The sequence below is a fragment of the Eurypyga helias genome, unplaced genomic scaffold, assembly GCF_000690775.1.
Source record: "Eurypyga helias isolate BGI_N326 unplaced genomic scaffold, ASM69077v1 scaffold34170, whole genome shotgun sequence".
Taxonomy (NCBI): Eukaryota; Metazoa; Chordata; class Aves; order Eurypygiformes; family Eurypygidae; genus Eurypyga; species Eurypyga helias.
The window spans coordinates 1,119-17,352 of NW_010224372.1; the positions used below are offsets into that span (position 1 = coordinate 1,119).

The following is a 16,234-nucleotide window of genomic DNA, read 5'->3' on the forward strand; positions in this document are numbered from 1 at the left end:
AGCACAAACACGTACGGAGTTCAGCGGGCTGCAAACACACTCAGGTACCGACCGCTGTACGGCTGCCACGCGGCAGAGCCAGGAGCAGTTCTGGAAGATCAGCAGTAATACCTGCTTCGCTGCGACTCTGCTGCTTCCACTCGACGTTTACAAACGCGTCAGAGCGCCTCCCTTTTTCAATTAAGGTGAAAAGCAAGCTAAACTTGAGAGGAAAGCAGCACTGAAGGCAGCTGCTAGGCCATGAATCACTGCATATAGAAGAACCAGTTACACACGTGCTTCAGACCTTCAGCCGAACGAAAAGCAGCAAAGTCAGCCTCTGAATGTATCTGCTTCACCCACCACAGCTGAAAATATGGATTCCACCTTTCCCTCCCACTGCACCTTTCCTAGCAGAAGGAGCCTGCCATGTGGTGGCTGAATTCCAGTCAAAGCAAAAGGAACTTGCAAAGAAACAAATCAGGACCTGACCCTGCAGCAGTGGAGACGGCAAGCAGAACTATCCCCTTGTACACCATACCCACGTGCTACACGTCTCCATCCTCCTCTTCCCCAAGCTGAATTTCCATCAGCATACCCCCGGCATTTCCGCACCTTGACTATCAGAGACTTTCCTTTCGACTCAAGAGCACCACAAACCGCACTGACCTTGTGCTAGCTTTCAACAAACAAAAACGTATGCCAGAAGGATATTGCACCTTAGAAATTTGGGCTCGAAAACTGCTTTCCATCACACAAATGCCTTTAAGTGAGAGAGTCTCGCCAACTGCAGCTGAGAGTCACGCAAAGGTGAGGAATGGAATGAAGCTCACATGCATTTCTTGGCCTTTCCTGCACAGAATAATTCAGACATAATATATAAATAGAGCAGTGAAACAATTACTTTTTCACCTAGACCTACAACATCAAATACGTATAAATAAATTCTAGTGTTTTATTCTGTTGGGGGAAGGAATGGAGGAGTTAAGAGAGAAAGAAGGGCGACCTTTTTCGACAGGAAGTATTGTAGTTCTGATGGCATTTACACCAGAGGGACTCCAATAACTTGTATCCAGCAATAACCCAATTTCTCCAACGCATCTGACCGTTTTCAAGTCATACAGGTGGGAGGAAGGAGGTTAGTGTCTTTGTAAAGCTCATGTAGTGTGTCTGGGGTAGGAAAGAGGTGAGAAGAGGGGGGCTCGGGTAAGTCTCTGTAGCCATTATAGTTAGATTCTGGGCTGATATTAGCTAGGGCCAGCTGGGCAGAAGGATAATTAAAAAAAAAAGAGACAATTCTGTTTTTCATGATACTCCAAGGAAGAAAACAGAAAGGGAGGTGGGATGACTTACTGGTGGAGCAATCTTTGGAAAATGTTGGGAGCAGGACTAGCAGATGAGGATGCAGGTCTGGGAGATGTCTGAAGGCTGGGGAAGTATTTGTCGCTAAATCTCAAACCCTGTATGCGTTAAGGGGGACACTAGAGATGCTGGCACACTCTGCTCTCAAGTCAAAAACCCATAAAACATGAGGGGGAAAAAAAGAACTTTTATTTTTCTTAAAGTACCATCCTATCCCCTTCCCTTCGGGTTCTCTGCCATGGTCAAGGGGGACACTGGTGGAGAGGGGACATGACTATGTCTAAGTTAGTTCAGGTTTCTAAGCTCTTCAAAGCTACCGTATAAAATTCTTATTTATACCTAGCTTAAAACTTCAAATGCATCCCTAGAAAGTTATGAAGGATCTTTCCCAGAGAGGAGGGGGGAAAAGCAAACGAAGAAACAAGAACACCTTTCAGATCCCTTCCCAAATACATTCTTTGTTCAAAATATCTTCTTTGGAACCACCACCAACTGACCTGCTGCCACCCAGCAGAGGCACCCAGCGAGCAAGCTGTCACCTCCTGCAGAAGGGAAGTTTTCTTCCCCTCGCTTCAGAGTGACCAGTCTACTTTACATTTTGAAAGAGCTAAAACAGCACAAACCAAGTTAGCTGAAAGTAGAGGAGTTTACTTAAGACTACTGTCAGCTGAAGGACTCCAAGCGTTTTCAGGAACTCGTAAGTCCGTCCTAAAATCTATGTACACACACGCACACACACACACACATAAACCAAACCCAAACAGACAGAAATAGTCCCCCAAGCCCCTCCCACTGCGGCCTTCCTTTCACAGACGATGAAACACCGGCGAGGCAGCGTGAGGTGACGACACCGCACGCACGCTACACGCGACTGCGTCAGCAGTGAGAACCCTCCGCTGCGCGCCTGGGGACGGAGAGCAACAGGGCGACTCCAAACCGCCCCTGTGACCACGCGCTTCCTACACAAAAAGGTTCCAAGTGTGACTAAACGGTGGCCTGGCAGTGGGGCTCCCTTACCGATGCACTTCTATGCCGATTTTACAAAGGCCGTGAGTTAGAGGAACAGAAAGCAAGAACTACAGAGAAGGGCAAAGCCTCGGACAGCAGCCCCAAGGGATGAGCAAGCTTCAGGAGACACGAAGAATTAGAGCGGCCAAGGGAGGGAGCATAAGAGCATCACAACTACAAAAAGTAGTCCACACAGACCCGTTGGCTCTAGCCAACTCTTCTGACCCACATGCGGCGAGGAGATTTTTCCAATAGATTTTACATTTTGTAAATCCATGATTTACATTTTGGTGTGTGTGTTTGGCAGTCATTAAAAAAAACACCCCAAAACCTAGATCCAGAACCTAGAGCCTGCAACAGAAATTTGGTGGGTTCCCCCCCCCCCCATGAAACGAAAATGCCACGTTTCGTTGTGCACAAGGCATCGCAAAGCTACAATGCAAGTGGTGCAAGTCGCAAGGTTAACGCGCTGATCTACTATACACCTTCAGCACACAGTTACTTCTAACGCGAGCGCTGCTTCTAGCTTAAGAGAAAAACACTGAAAAACTGAGGAATGCCAGAACTGTCCTGGTTTTTTAAAATCAAATAGTCTGAAAGGCTCAACCACCTGGGGAAAACATACCCAAACTTACTCAATTTAGAGTCATGATTCTCAACACAGCACAGAACCGTATATACAACTAAGCAGAGTTTTGTCAGAATGTCATTTCAGCTGAAGGGCATTTTTTCTGGAAGGCATGAGGACAGCAGAAAGAAGGGGGGCGGGGAATGAAAGAACATATAAAAGTTCTGCTATAAACAAAGATATAGCTTTTTTTTTTTTTTGTAAAAACCTCAGCTGCCTTTAAAATGAAAAACCTCAAACTAACCCCTCTCCCCCAGATGCCACTCTGCTGAGACGGAAGTAGGGAAGGAGAAGGACGGGCTTTGCCAAGTGAGCAATCACAGCTACCTGTGGATGGGGCATGGGGGGGAGGAAAAAAGGCTCGAGCCACTTAAGTCACATGGTTGGTTTGTTTTAAAGCAAGCAGGTCAATGTCATATCCACTGTTTCAAACTGCTTTGTTGGGAGAGGGGCTTGGATGATGTCGCTGTAGTCAGTCAGTGTGGGGCAGGGAGTAGATCTGGCGAGATTTTCAGGAGATCCAGTGGGCTCCAGTCTAAGCTCAGGCAGCAGGACCCGCGGGGCAGCAGAGGTGATCCTAGGCCTTGCTTTCCTCCACTTTGACTGCCTGAGGTTTGATCGCTCCTGTGCGCACTGGTTTCATCTGGTTTGTGGAGGCTGTTTCTTGCAGCTTTACTGCTCCCAGATTGGCTTTATTTTCATCCACCCGCTGCTTTGCCTTTTGACACACAAAACCAAAGCATTAGCTAGCACAGAGACCTCTAAACATACAAAAAAACCCCTCTGTGACCATAATTCCTGCTAGACATCAAATTTGCTCAAAAAAAAAAAAAGAAGCAGGTATTTCTTATATTGTGTCACACTTTGCTGTCCTATAACACCTCACACGTAAGGATCTCAGAGTGTCACACGTCTGGCAATGCTAGCAACACCTTAAGACCCCAACCACAACCAACACGGACACTGTACAGGTAATCCTCAAATCTCTCCTTTCAAATCACAGTCAGTGTAACATCCACCCGCCCTCCCTGCAGGAGAAACAACAGCTCCCACCCGTAACACCTCTTAACTCCAAGGCAGAAGCACGGCAGTACAGAAGAGCAGATGCTGTTGGGCTGAACAAAGTACTGATGTACTCTACCTGTTGTACATAGTGTCCTTGCACAGAGCCCATACCAACTGCTGGTCCAGACGGCTTCCCGCTTGGGCTGGCAGAGCTAGGCCTGGAAATCGAAGAGTCGACAATATTCATGGAGTAAATTCTACAATGGAATGAGAACCTTATTCATGTGTGAAAGAAAACAAAAAAACCAGACAGCAGAAAGCAGCAGTAGACAGTCTGTGGTGCGCAGATCACGAGCTTCCTACCCAAAAGACAACACAGATTAACATGGATTTCTCTTGACATGGATTGGTTAAGAGGGAAGAAAACCAAAGTAACTGCATGTCCCAAAGGGCTCGATGACCCGAAGGTTTGGGATGTCTAGACACAACCCCCCCTCATCTTGAGAGGTCCAGGCTGGAAACTAAAACGCTTATTCGATGCATTTTCCACCTTAACGAGGAAAACAAAAGCACACATCAATTCCAATTTAAGACTCAATAAAGAAGTAACTTTATGCAATTCCCACAAGCACAAAGGGCCAAGTTGAATACACGCTGGCCCGCACCCAAAAACGACAGCCACGATCATGCACGTCGATACAAGTGTTTGGACTCCAGTAAGCACAGTCTGCACAAGAACACCCATCCAAGAGGGATGATGCGTGACCACGTCACTACAAACGGGGAACACGACTTCTTCCCCGTTCTGACTACAGAGTCTAAGTGCTGTAAGCATTTTACCTGTACGTATGTGGTGATGGTACAGACCCTCCAGACGCCATATTCTGTTTAGCATCGGGGAAATGAAACCCTTTCATTTCCATCTGGGAGGACTACAGAGGAAAACGAGCAAGAGAGTATCATCTTTGCATTCACAGATCGCTCATTACTTCATATAATCACTTAAGGCAAATCTTTTCCCTTCTACCCATTGTGCCCATTAAAAGAAGAAACATTTTTCAGGTGAAGAAAGTGAGGCTTGTCAGTGAAACGATCTGCTTGTATTAAACCAACAAGCCAGCAGCACAAGCAAATACAGACCCTGGAAGTTAACTGCTGTGCTCTCTCTCCCCTACAACAGACAAACTTATGATACGCATCCATCAAACCAGACATGACATTAATATACCTACTCAAACGGACAAGCTTCACAACAGTGTGAAATATCTGGGCAGTATTCCAACTGTGTCTGGAGCTCACCACCCCTCAAGCATTCTGGGGAAACCTGTGTAAACATGTAATAAAACTGGAGACTCCAAACTGGATCAAGGCAGGATGTGGCTCCCTGGAAACAGAATGATGACCAGCAACAAAACCTGAAAAACTGCTGGCCTGCGATTTGGAGATGAGGGGAAAAAGGGCTCCTTCATTTTAACAGCAATCCTTGGCTTTGATATTTAAGGATCCCAAAGAAGCTGGTCTCCCCTTTAACAAGCAAGATCAAGGAGCAAAACTTCAATGCAGGAGGGGTTAATGAAAGCCAAAGGTAAGCAAGCAGGGGTTAATCCTTACCTCCCTGCTGGTAGCAAGAACAGAAGGCTGAGATCCAGGAGGGAGGATTCTTCGAGGAGCTCCTACAGGCAGGTTTTGCCCCTGAGGAAGCTGGATGGACTGTGGTAGAATCAGGGGCTGCTGGCCAGAGCCGTAGCGGGGCAGGGGAAGCTGGGAGCCAGGCACAGGCATTGTTAGCTGTGTGATAAGGACATGTAGATAACTTAATGGCAGTAACAGTCTGGTGTTCGACACGCTGTCCCCTAACACCCTGACAGCACAGCATCGCTACAAGGAAGCTTGCCAACAGTGCAGTCTGGCACAGAATAAATGCAAATTATTGTAACGGAGGGATTCTCACACCAAAATGCATGTTCTGGTAGCGTTGCCAAGACCCTACCAGCTGGGCTTTTAATATGGCATCGATTTAACATAACTGCACTCAGACACAGGGCTTTCCTCCTTGCCTAGAGCCGGTCACTCATTCGCTCCTCCTCACGATTGCTGCATGGGTGTATTTTCTCTTGACAGGATGGCAGCGTCGGACAGCTCGGTGTGAGGCATCTTGTCTGCAGCTCTGATGCCCAAACCAAAAAGTCTGCTAGGCTTTCATGCCAAAGCATTTTGAGGACTGGACCTCTAGAGAAAGTGATGGTGACCTCAGCTCTATGCTCTGCAGTGAGCTTCAAACTGATGATGGTAATAATTAAGAGTAATTAAAAAAAAAAAAATGCAGCTCAGGACTCAAGAGACTCCTGTTCCCTCTGATTCATCTGGCAGTTCTCACAGCTGCTGGTTTTGGGAGGTTCTATGACAACACTTTGTAATAAATAAATATATAAAAAAATTTAAGGCCAGCAAGAGACCAATTTACCAGCCTATGAGAGACAATTTCTTCAAATATTTAGTTTGCAGCATTCTCTGTATCTCCCTCAGCTAAGTTACTTTCAAGATTAACTCTTTATGGCAGTCACAACAAAAATTCCTCTTTGACCAAAAAAATTAACATGTTGCAAAAAATAAATGTAAGATGAGTTTAATAGAAGTATCAACCTTCTTCAGAGGATCAGAACACGTGTCCACAAATTCAGCTGTGCTCAAGTAGGATTCAATGTCTTTATCTGAACCATACTTTACAAGAACTTCTCACACAATGAAATTCTTGTTAGGATGCTGTCAAACACATCAGCAGAAGTTGTAAATAAGAGCTGGATAACAAATGAATTGAGAAGATAGATGAGTGTTTAACAAAAGGTCCTAGTTACTCTGGAAAGCAAGTTAAATGTGGAGACGACTGGGATTTGGCTCTCAGAAGAGGTACCTTTAGGACACCTATTGCATCATGGCCTCCTATGCACGAAGCACTGCAAGGTTCGATCTGCATGGAACACCTACATTGAGGGCAAAGACTTCCAACTCACAAAATGACATCTCAGCAGGGAGAGACAGGCAATTAGCAAGAATCTCATTAAATAAGGTGCTGCATGTTTGCAACACTGGTTCGCAGAACAGTCTCTCGGGGAAATCTTTTACCTCTTTACAAAGAGCTCAGCTCACACAAACACGTGACTCTGCACAAATACTAGTTTCAACCCAGTCTCAGACACAAGTGGCTGTGAAAAAGCCTGTCCAAGGGAGTGGTTTGCAAGCCCTAAACAAGTGCAACAAACACTAACGAGTGGTTTGCTCCTAACCTGCGTAAGCTGAGAGTCCATCATCTGGGAGGCTCCCATGCCAGCCGCCTGGTTTATCTGGCCTTCATAAACCAGTGCCTGGCTTCCATTCATGGGCTGATAGGGTGACCCAGACTGGGTTTTCACCACCTCCAAGGGCTGCATGCCTGGGAAGGCGGAATACGGAGGCTTCAGAGCCGTGCCTCCTGTCAGGACCATGGTGCTGGGTTGAGACAGACTGGGGTGCATATACACCTGAGACCTGGAGAAGAAAAACAGGCTCGAGTCATTACACAGAAAGCCTTTGGAGACTATGAACACCCCCCCACCAAACCACATTTGGCCTGCAATCGGCACTCTCTATCTTGTATCTAACAGAAAGTTATTTCATTTCACTATCCAGGTACTCTGCTCTGATCAAATTCTGTCCTCTTTCCAGTAGTAAATCAAATACAGTAAAGCTGTCAGCTCTGGATTTCTTACTAGTAAGTCTGCTTGCCAGCCCACAAACCTCCTTTTTCAGCATCTTTCTCAAGATTTGCCTCCTCCTCTGAGGGAGCAGGCAGTACAGCTGAGTAACTTTCCAAGGACAGTCTTTGCCATTGTCCTTCAAAGAAACAGGATACAGAGATCCATATGTGCCCTGATATCCTTGCTCTCTACCCCAGCAGCGATACTTGGGGAAGAAAGCAGCATGTCAACAAAGGGGGAAGAGAATACCAGCGTGAAGTATCTGATCAATGTGCACAGTCATCAGGAGCGTAAGAGATCGAGCCACAAGGAAATGAAAACTGGAAGCAGTTACCTGAAGGGCTGTATGGAGCTGTACATCTCCTGGGACTGGGAAACAGGCAGACCACCCCTCAGCCCAAGCTGAGCTTGGGCCTGTAAGGATGTGTGGAGGGAAATGGGAATCTGCTGAGCAGCAGCAGCCTGCAGAAGAAATTAAGATGTCTCAGAGGTACAACAGGAGCTAGAAACTGTCCCATGATGTTAAAAACCCATCAGCTCCCTCCGTGAGTCAATCTGTCATGACAATTACCTACACTGCACCTTCACCAGCCCCTGCATGGCTACACAGAGCAGCGGCAAGCTGGCAGGGGAAGGTACTGCACAGCCACCCAGGAGGGAGGGCTGGTGCCTGCTAAAGACATTTGATGGACACAAGGGACCAACGTGCTCTGCATGCAGATGAGGCACCAAATTCCAGCTCTCACCTGCCTGCACGCTTACCTTGAAGGGCTCTCCCCAGCCCTACCAACACCCTATTCAGAAAGGCTAGTGAAATTCTCATCAGTACTGACCAACTATGGAATTCACTGAAAGTGACTTTACCTCGCACAGACGCCTCAGCATCTGTCTCTAAACCCAGACCAAAGGCACTGCTACGAAAGGGGAAAACCCCTCAATTCCCTCCCTTCAATGTCACTAACCTGTGACACCCACTGGGATGCAGCATCCAGGGAACCTAGAAGGAGCCGCATCGAACAAGCTTTGGGCTGAGACATGACTCGTTTCTTCAACGCCACCCTGAAGACTCCTTGAGAAACCACTAACTAGCTGGATCTCTCCCTTACCTGTTGGTAGCTTTGCTGCTGAGGTATCGTCTGAGGGACCAGGCGGGGCTGACTTGCAAACACATGGCCATCCAGATACAGGGGTGGAATATGGTTACCTAAACATCAGAGAAGGCGGGCTGTAAATTCAAGGTACAGGGGAGATACAGGCACAGTACACTCCACAGCCCTGCAGGTCAAGATTATGTCCTACCTCTCATCAACCAGCTCAGCAGGTCAACACACAGTACCCATTCAGAAGAGCCCGTAGAGCTCCTAAGTCCACAATGCCAAGCCAGCAGGATGCTTACAGCAGCAGGCTTGTTGAGAATTATTCATCCCTTTTTGTAAGGGTCTAAATGCAAACCCAGGTTTCCCACCTCCACAAGAAAAGTCACTAGCAGTTCAGGAACGGGTGAACTGCACCCCAAACTCTTCCTAAATGCCAGCAACGTGCTCTGCAATCATCCCATCTTTGCAGCTAGGAGGGACAGAAAGAGGAAATGCGGCATTTGAGACCTTCACACAAGAGATTTAAAAGCCACGTTCACCCCAAGGGTGGCAGCAATTAGAAAGTGCGGTGCCACGCCCGTGCTTCTGCGCAGACCTGAACCATGGGATCTGCAAGCAAAATTAGGGTGGATGGGGAAGGAAATCGCTTGACTTGGAACAACGTCTTCCAAGTGGAAGCTAGTAAGAGAGTCACTACAGCAGTCCACTCACTATCACTTCTGTCCAGCATATTCCACTCCATTCTTGAACTGAGGAACGAGAAGGATAGTGCATGCATGAAAGGTCCTTTGGGACCCAGGAGTCAAAAATCCAAGTACATTTCCTTTTTCCCTAATTGTACAGAGTCTGGCATGACTGAGCTTAAGCTTTTTCTCTAACTCAAGGACAGCAACACCCTCCCACCTCCCAGAGTTCAGCAAACTGTAAGCCAGTTGTTATTATGTACAAAGAGCAGAAGGTGCTCAGAACCGGTGACTTAAATAGCAAAATGAGCAGAGGAATGGTCAATAGTGATACTGGGACGGTTGGAAGTCTCTCAGCCATAGCTTTCCTCACTTTCCTTTTATTCTACAGAGCACACAGTGAAGGGTAAGCAGATCTATTGAGACAAGAGACTTGCTGCTACACAGGGCAAGTCACACCCAAATAACATTCTTCCAAGTGGAGAGACCATCCCTCCTCTTGACTGAATTGCTGTTAAGAATCTGTTAAATACCAGCCAGCCACTTTACATGGAAGGTCTTCTCACCACGCTCTCATCTACTAGAATCAGAGGATTCCTAGATACCAACCAGACAATGCAAATACTGCTGCCGCAGTTTGCAGGTACCTGGAATAGATGCAGAAGGTGCTACGGACGCCACAGGCATAGGAGGCATAGAAACTCCACCAAAAGAGCTGTAGCTGACACCGTTGGAAGCTCCAACACTGGAAGGAGGCTGGATGCCTGAGCCTGCGCCTCCTGGGGAGTTCTGTTCTGGTAAACTAGGAGAGTTTTCCCAAGCTTTACGAGCAGACTCCATCTACGGAAATGAAGGACAGTAACTACAGACAGTTCAAATGGGGAGGACAATACTGACACCTGGAGTTGCTCCTCTATGACCTATCAGTCCAAACTCAATCTAGTCTAGTCCCAGTGGAAAGCTGGCAGGTCTCGGGTCAAGGGGTTTCGCCCATTTCCAACGGGCAAGCATCCCTCACAACACTCAATCCCCCTTGGTATTTGCTGAGCTTTTTGGGCTTGGGGTGGTGGTGTTTGTTTTGGTTTATTTCAGTGAGGTGGTGGTTGTTATTGTCGTTTTTATGTTTGGCATTGTGGGGTTTTTTTCTTTCTTTCTTCTTTAAACCACGAGGCACCTAGGATCCCTGACCAGCCATCTTACCCAGCTACGGAACTAACAGAAAAGCTCTGTTGCACTTATTCTACAACTGGCAAGACCTTCAGCATCCAGGACCATTGAAACACACACCCTTCCACCCGTGCCGAGTATACACACAACTTTTACAGAAGCTAAATAAAGATTTAGCAGTACTTAACAAAATGCTCTGGGAAAGCTCTCTCCATCCTCACTACTCTGGCCATGGAGACATGATATCCACATCTAGGACAAGCACACATGCCAGCTTGCTTACCTTAAGAGTAAGGTCTGCAGTGGGGAAGGACATTGGGTTCAGGCCAATGCAGCGCTGGAGGTGGTGATCTCTTCGCAGAATGGGAATGGACTGCGTTAACCCTGCCTGAGGGGAGATGCACAAACGGCGATTACTTCATCAACTCTTACGAGACTGCCAAGAGCTACCAAGGCTGACAGAGCCTCAGCTGGCAGCTCTAGTAAGTACACTTCAAAGGATTCAATCCCCAGTGGTACTGCAGGACTTAAGTACCACATTCAACCATGACCTATTCTGCTTTTGGAATAAACAAAGCTCTGGTTATCTGCAATGACATCTTCTACGTCGAGTTACACCAGCTTCCACCTGAACATCAATTTCATCCAGTAACTATTTGCAGAAGAGTTCCCCCTTCTGTCCCGTATTTGGAATCTACCCACATTTCAGGCAAAACCTGTTTCTGAAAGAGCACTTTGGAAAAGAAACACCCTGATTTTGGAGGTCTGTCTTACAAACAGCCAAAAAACTTGAAGGTATTTCAAAAGCAGCTTTGTGAGTTTCTCAGACTGCTGTCCGCAGCCGAGCTGCAAGCTGGGCTTTCAGTGTGCCCACTCTTTCACGTATTATAATGAAATACCCAGATGGCTGGAACAAGCCAGGAAACCTCCCAAAGGGCCCAACTAACGATTTACAGTTCTCTGCCTTGCTGTGGCAGATGAGATTTCTGAGGAAGCTGGCAGTCCAGGCCTAAAAATTCTCTCTCTATCATATCCATTACCAGGACTCGTGTCTCATGGGAGGAGTCTGGTGATCTCAGAGATCCGCAATACCTCTGCCTTTACACAGGGCACAGTGGTATTGTGGAGTTGCTCCCTGTATCACTTCTGAGCTAGTGATGCTCATTTACCAAGGCAGCTTGAGGGCACAGATTTCCATTATGGATTCTGGTCATATGTACTGCCTAGGCGTCACGTGTGAAGTGACCTGCAAAGAAACACGCTTCCTCTCTCGGGAAGCATCTAAGCTTTAACTAAGGGGTATCTCCAATGAATCAATGCAAAAAGAAAAACTTACATTACTGGCCAAGGCATCCTGCAATTTGGTGACGGGGTTCGCGGCAGTGCCAGAGGCAGAACCAGGTGGCAAGCTGAAGTCAGAGTCCTGATAAAGCAAAACCACACAAAATTCAAATCCAGGTCCAAGGGCCACCCATCTGCTTCTCATGGTTAATGACTTTAGCCTCAATCATGACACTAGAAACTAGATTGTCCTCCAGTAAGCCTTGCTGGAGAACAAAAAGACACTTCTCAGCACTCAGCAGCAGGCAACCCCCAGAGGCACACAAAGGCTTGGATGGCCATAACTTTGTCCCTCACCTCTGTTACCACCCCAGCTAGGCCTTGGGATAAGGTTTCCAAGAGGATATTACGTGTTTGCCAAGACATCTTGAGTACCTAGTTTGTGTCAGTAATGAAATCTAAGGCAGAACTACAGCTGGAAGCTTCCCCTAAATAATCCTTCTGCCTCAAAACACCTTTCATATCTCAACAAGCTCAAATCACCAAGAAGATAAAATTAAATTCAATCCTCACTTTAGGATTTACTCCAAATTCAATGGGTGGCACAGGAAGTACAGAATCCACGTGAATTTCCACCCCGTTAACAGGGGGAATATTCCCCTCCAGCCGTTCCGTTCCCTCCGAACCCTTTCTGTTTTTCAGGGAGCGTTCATTGCCGATTGGTCCAGGCTTGTGTTCCTTGTTCTGTCCTGAGCCTTGATCTGAATCCTTAACAGGAAAGCAGAGAGGCTGAGACACAAAAACCGAATAACCCAATCTCAAGCCTTAAAAATGCTATCAAGTACAACAACCACTTCACAAGGTCTCTCACTCTGTGCTCTGTCTTGGCTGCAAATCCAGATTACCTTTTTATCAGATTGCTTCTGCACTGGCTCCTTCTGGCAGTCAGGCTTTGGGTCCACCAGGCCAGCCCCATTCATCTCCTCTGGTTTGAGGGTGCCATATGGAGAACTGCGCTGAGAGGAGGTAGCGGAGGATTCCCGAGACTCCGCGCTCAAGTCAATGCCACTATCCCCCTGGCTGCCTTTAAAACCCTGCTATGCAAAGCACGAAATGTGTTAAAGCCCCGGACTCCGACCCAGCTCCACAAAGGAGGAAAATAAAATCCCAGAAAACAGAAAGACCGTGTCCCCTTTTCAAATCACATTCTCGATTGACTGCGAAGGAGTTCGGCCTGACCCGCAGCATCCCTTGGCTGCTGCTTCAGCTCTACTCAACCCTGAGACAGGTTAACCAATGCACCAACCAGACGATGGCTTCAGAATAAGGAAAAAAAGTGTCCCACATAGCAACTAGGCTAAGATTGCCAATCTCGCTTCACTTGTGACCCAAACCAGGTTTAAAATCTGGTCTCCAGAGGTGACCAGGAACCTCCTCTGCCCTCCCTGCATTAAGGCTACAGCTACACACTGCTCACAGGCACGAGGCACACAGACGTGACCTACGGGATTCCACCATCCTCGACCACACACTGCATCCAGTCAGGAGCATAACCCTGGAAATAGCTCTACCAGGCAGTTACTCCAGATTTATACCCACATGTAACAAGCACCAAGCGGTGCCTGGCCCTCTAGCTCCAGATCTGAGCAGCATCAAGCTCGTATTAGAACTGCAAAGAGACAGTTTAAAATTGCACAAGCAGAGCTGAGAGTCACTAAGCACAGATGGAGCCATGAGAAGCATAAGCCACCTACGTTAATATTTCATACACACAATACCTGAACGGCACATTAGGTGCCACTTACCTCAGTGGTGCCAGACTCAGTACCATTAAAGGTATTTACAGGCTTGCTCCAGGAATCACTGCCAGGAGACTGAACGGAAAGAGCTGGAAGAAAACAGAGGACAGGGTTCAGCCACCTGAAATACAGGTGCGAGCACACCTTGTACACTGTGCATGTTGCATCATTAACTTTCCATTTCTAGACGAGAAAGAGGCTGTTTTCACCACCCTGCAAAGGTAGTGCTGCCCGTTCAGCTGAGACATGACACAGCACAGAGAAGACAGGGTATGGAGAGGGAGGGGAGAGAACAGGGAAGAGCTTTCTTAGGGAACATGAAGACAACAGAAGAAAGAACAGAGAGAAACAAAGCAGGCACTAGCTATTCGAGGCTAGAGGATAAGAACACAGAGAAAGGCAAAGTAAGAAAACAGACATGATCTTCTGAAGAAGATCCAGCCCAGCAGGCTAGAAGATGCTACGTAGGTTCTTGATGTTACAAGAAGACCCAAGAAATAGAGACTGACGTGATCAACAACAGGAGGAGGATGGCTGACCAGTACAGCTTTGAAGAGATGCTACTCCAGATGTTTGCTAGTGCCCCTACCACCAGACAAGTGTTTTCTTCAGCACAGACACCCTGGTCCCTCCTGCACACCCCAGAGGATACCCCGGCTCTGTGACACCCTCCAGAACAGACCCATCCAAACTTACCTGGGCTGTTGCTCTCCCAGATCTCTGTGCCCAGGCTGTTGCCAGAAACTGTAACATCACTTTGCTCCAAGCACAAGCTGTTCTGCTTCTTAGCAAATCGAGGAGGAATGCGTGACTGAAGGACACGGGCCTTAGCTGGTGCCTGAGAGAGAAAAGGCAAGTTCAAACCCTGGATTTCTAAAGGCTGCAAGGTGAAAAGCCCCCAGCTCATGTAACAATGAATCAGGTCCAGCTTTTTCTGCCTCCCATTCCTCACCTGAGCAGCCTGTTCCTTCTTCCTTCGCTCCTCTTCCAGCAAACGACGCTGCTTTTTGGTAAGAACCTCAATGAAGCCTTCACCTGCCACAGACCCTACTTCATTCTCTTCTGCTGTGTTTGACACCCGATTATCGATGATGGTACCTGAACAATGCAGATATGGGGAAAAAATAGTGCATGTGTGTATATAAAGCTTTGTAATTGCAACAATTTCCACAGTGCATTCCAAACAGCAGATAAACTTTGAAAAGGAAGCCCAAGTAGCCTGTTGATATCCATCAGTCCCTTTATTCTGCAGGGATTTGCTCTCCCCTGCCACAGGATGAGCACATTCCAGCTGAGAGAGCTTGGGAATGTGAGCCATGTGGTAACTCAGGTAACCTTAGGTGCGGTACCAGTTAAAACAAACCTCACAGCTTTCCAAGTATGTGAAAGGACAAAGCAGGCCCCGATAAACACTCCCATCACCTCTGGATGTAAAACCTCAGTTCTGCAAAGGGCAAAAAGCTGAGTCACGGCCTGATGCCAATGGTTTCAGAGATACTAACTTCTTGCCTCCCTGCCATGAGCTCAGACTCAAAATTCCCCAACTCTGGATGCTCTTTCAACTTCCTTCATACTACAGAAGGTATTTTGGGCTTGAAATTTAACATCTTAGACAGAAATATGGAAACATTCTCCCTAAACCCAAGCTTTATATAGAAGAGCCATCAGAGAGACTGTGAGGTCTGGCTGAAAGTTTGGGTTTAAAATTTAAAGCCCTCTTTGTCTTTTATGTTTTCCTTATTTATATACACCAGAATTTTCTTATTTGCGTAAACAAATGGAAAAAATTTAACCTGATATTTAAAATTACACTGGGTTGAATCGGTCTGGCTTGAAGTCAGCCACAATGTGTGAAAGAAAATGAATTGCCACTCACTTCCATAACTCAGTTCGAACTGTGACAAGGCCTCTCCCTTCTCACTTGCTCTTTGCGCAGTGGATTTGGACTCCTTCTCTGGCTTTTTACCTGGCCCCTCAGCACTCTCCGAGTTCGCATGGGAGGCCCTATCCAAGCTGTAAATGGAGTGGCTGCTCCCCCCACTGGTGTTGCCAAGGCTGCCTCCTTCTTCTGGAGACCTACAAGGAAAGAAAGGAAAGGAACTGGATTTGGCACTACAAGATGAGTAAAAGTAGCAGGAAGAAAAGATATGGACTCTATTTCCTTTACCAGTTTTCTAATTGCACCTCATCCTTCCCCAGCCTTTGCTCAGCCAAAGCAGACATTCAATTTTGAGCACAACAGCCCATTACAAGGATGTTACTGGGGAAGTAGGATGCACACAGAACAATACCTGCGCTCACAAGTGAACCAACACGCTGCCCCCCTGCGACAAAACCAATACCCTAGCTTGTCCCTACAAGGAGGGCTCTCTGCTTCTGCACGATGCCTCCTACCCTCCTGTAACAATGCTCTGTTAGAGCTCCACTGCTCCTCTTTGCAATTAACACACATTTCTAGGCAAGCATCAGGTGAGGGGAAGGGAGATGGGAG

The 16,234-nt window shown here is 47.1% G+C and overlaps 1 protein-coding gene across 1 annotated transcript in view; it reads right to left on the minus strand.

The window, feature by feature from the left end:
* Positions 1 to 3,042: 3,042 nt before the first annotated feature.
* Positions 3,043 to 16,234, minus strand: part of PRRC2B (proline-rich coiled-coil 2B) — a 29,768-nt gene continuing 16,576 nt past the window's right edge. Inside the window, exons 17-32 of the mRNA XM_010161351.1 lie at positions 15,620 to 15,819; positions 14,696 to 14,841; positions 14,440 to 14,581; positions 13,750 to 13,832; positions 12,850 to 13,041; positions 12,518 to 12,712; positions 12,000 to 12,086; positions 10,947 to 11,051; positions 10,144 to 10,336; positions 8,823 to 8,920; positions 8,051 to 8,178; positions 7,267 to 7,507; positions 5,594 to 5,770; positions 4,823 to 4,914; positions 4,119 to 4,200; positions 3,043 to 3,695 (exon numbers count right to left, since the gene is read on the minus strand). Coding sequence (XP_010159653.1) covers positions 3,555 to 3,695; positions 4,119 to 4,200; positions 4,823 to 4,914; positions 5,594 to 5,770; positions 7,267 to 7,507; positions 8,051 to 8,178; positions 8,823 to 8,920; positions 10,144 to 10,336; positions 10,947 to 11,051; positions 12,000 to 12,086; positions 12,518 to 12,712; positions 12,850 to 13,041; positions 13,750 to 13,832; positions 14,440 to 14,581; positions 14,696 to 14,841; positions 15,620 to 15,819 — 2,302 coding nt within the window. The 3' untranslated portion in view covers positions 3,043 to 3,554. The remainder of the gene's footprint in view (positions 3,696 to 4,118; positions 4,201 to 4,822; positions 4,915 to 5,593; positions 5,771 to 7,266; positions 7,508 to 8,050; positions 8,179 to 8,822; positions 8,921 to 10,143; positions 10,337 to 10,946; positions 11,052 to 11,999; positions 12,087 to 12,517; positions 12,713 to 12,849; positions 13,042 to 13,749; positions 13,833 to 14,439; positions 14,582 to 14,695; positions 14,842 to 15,619; positions 15,820 to 16,234) is intronic.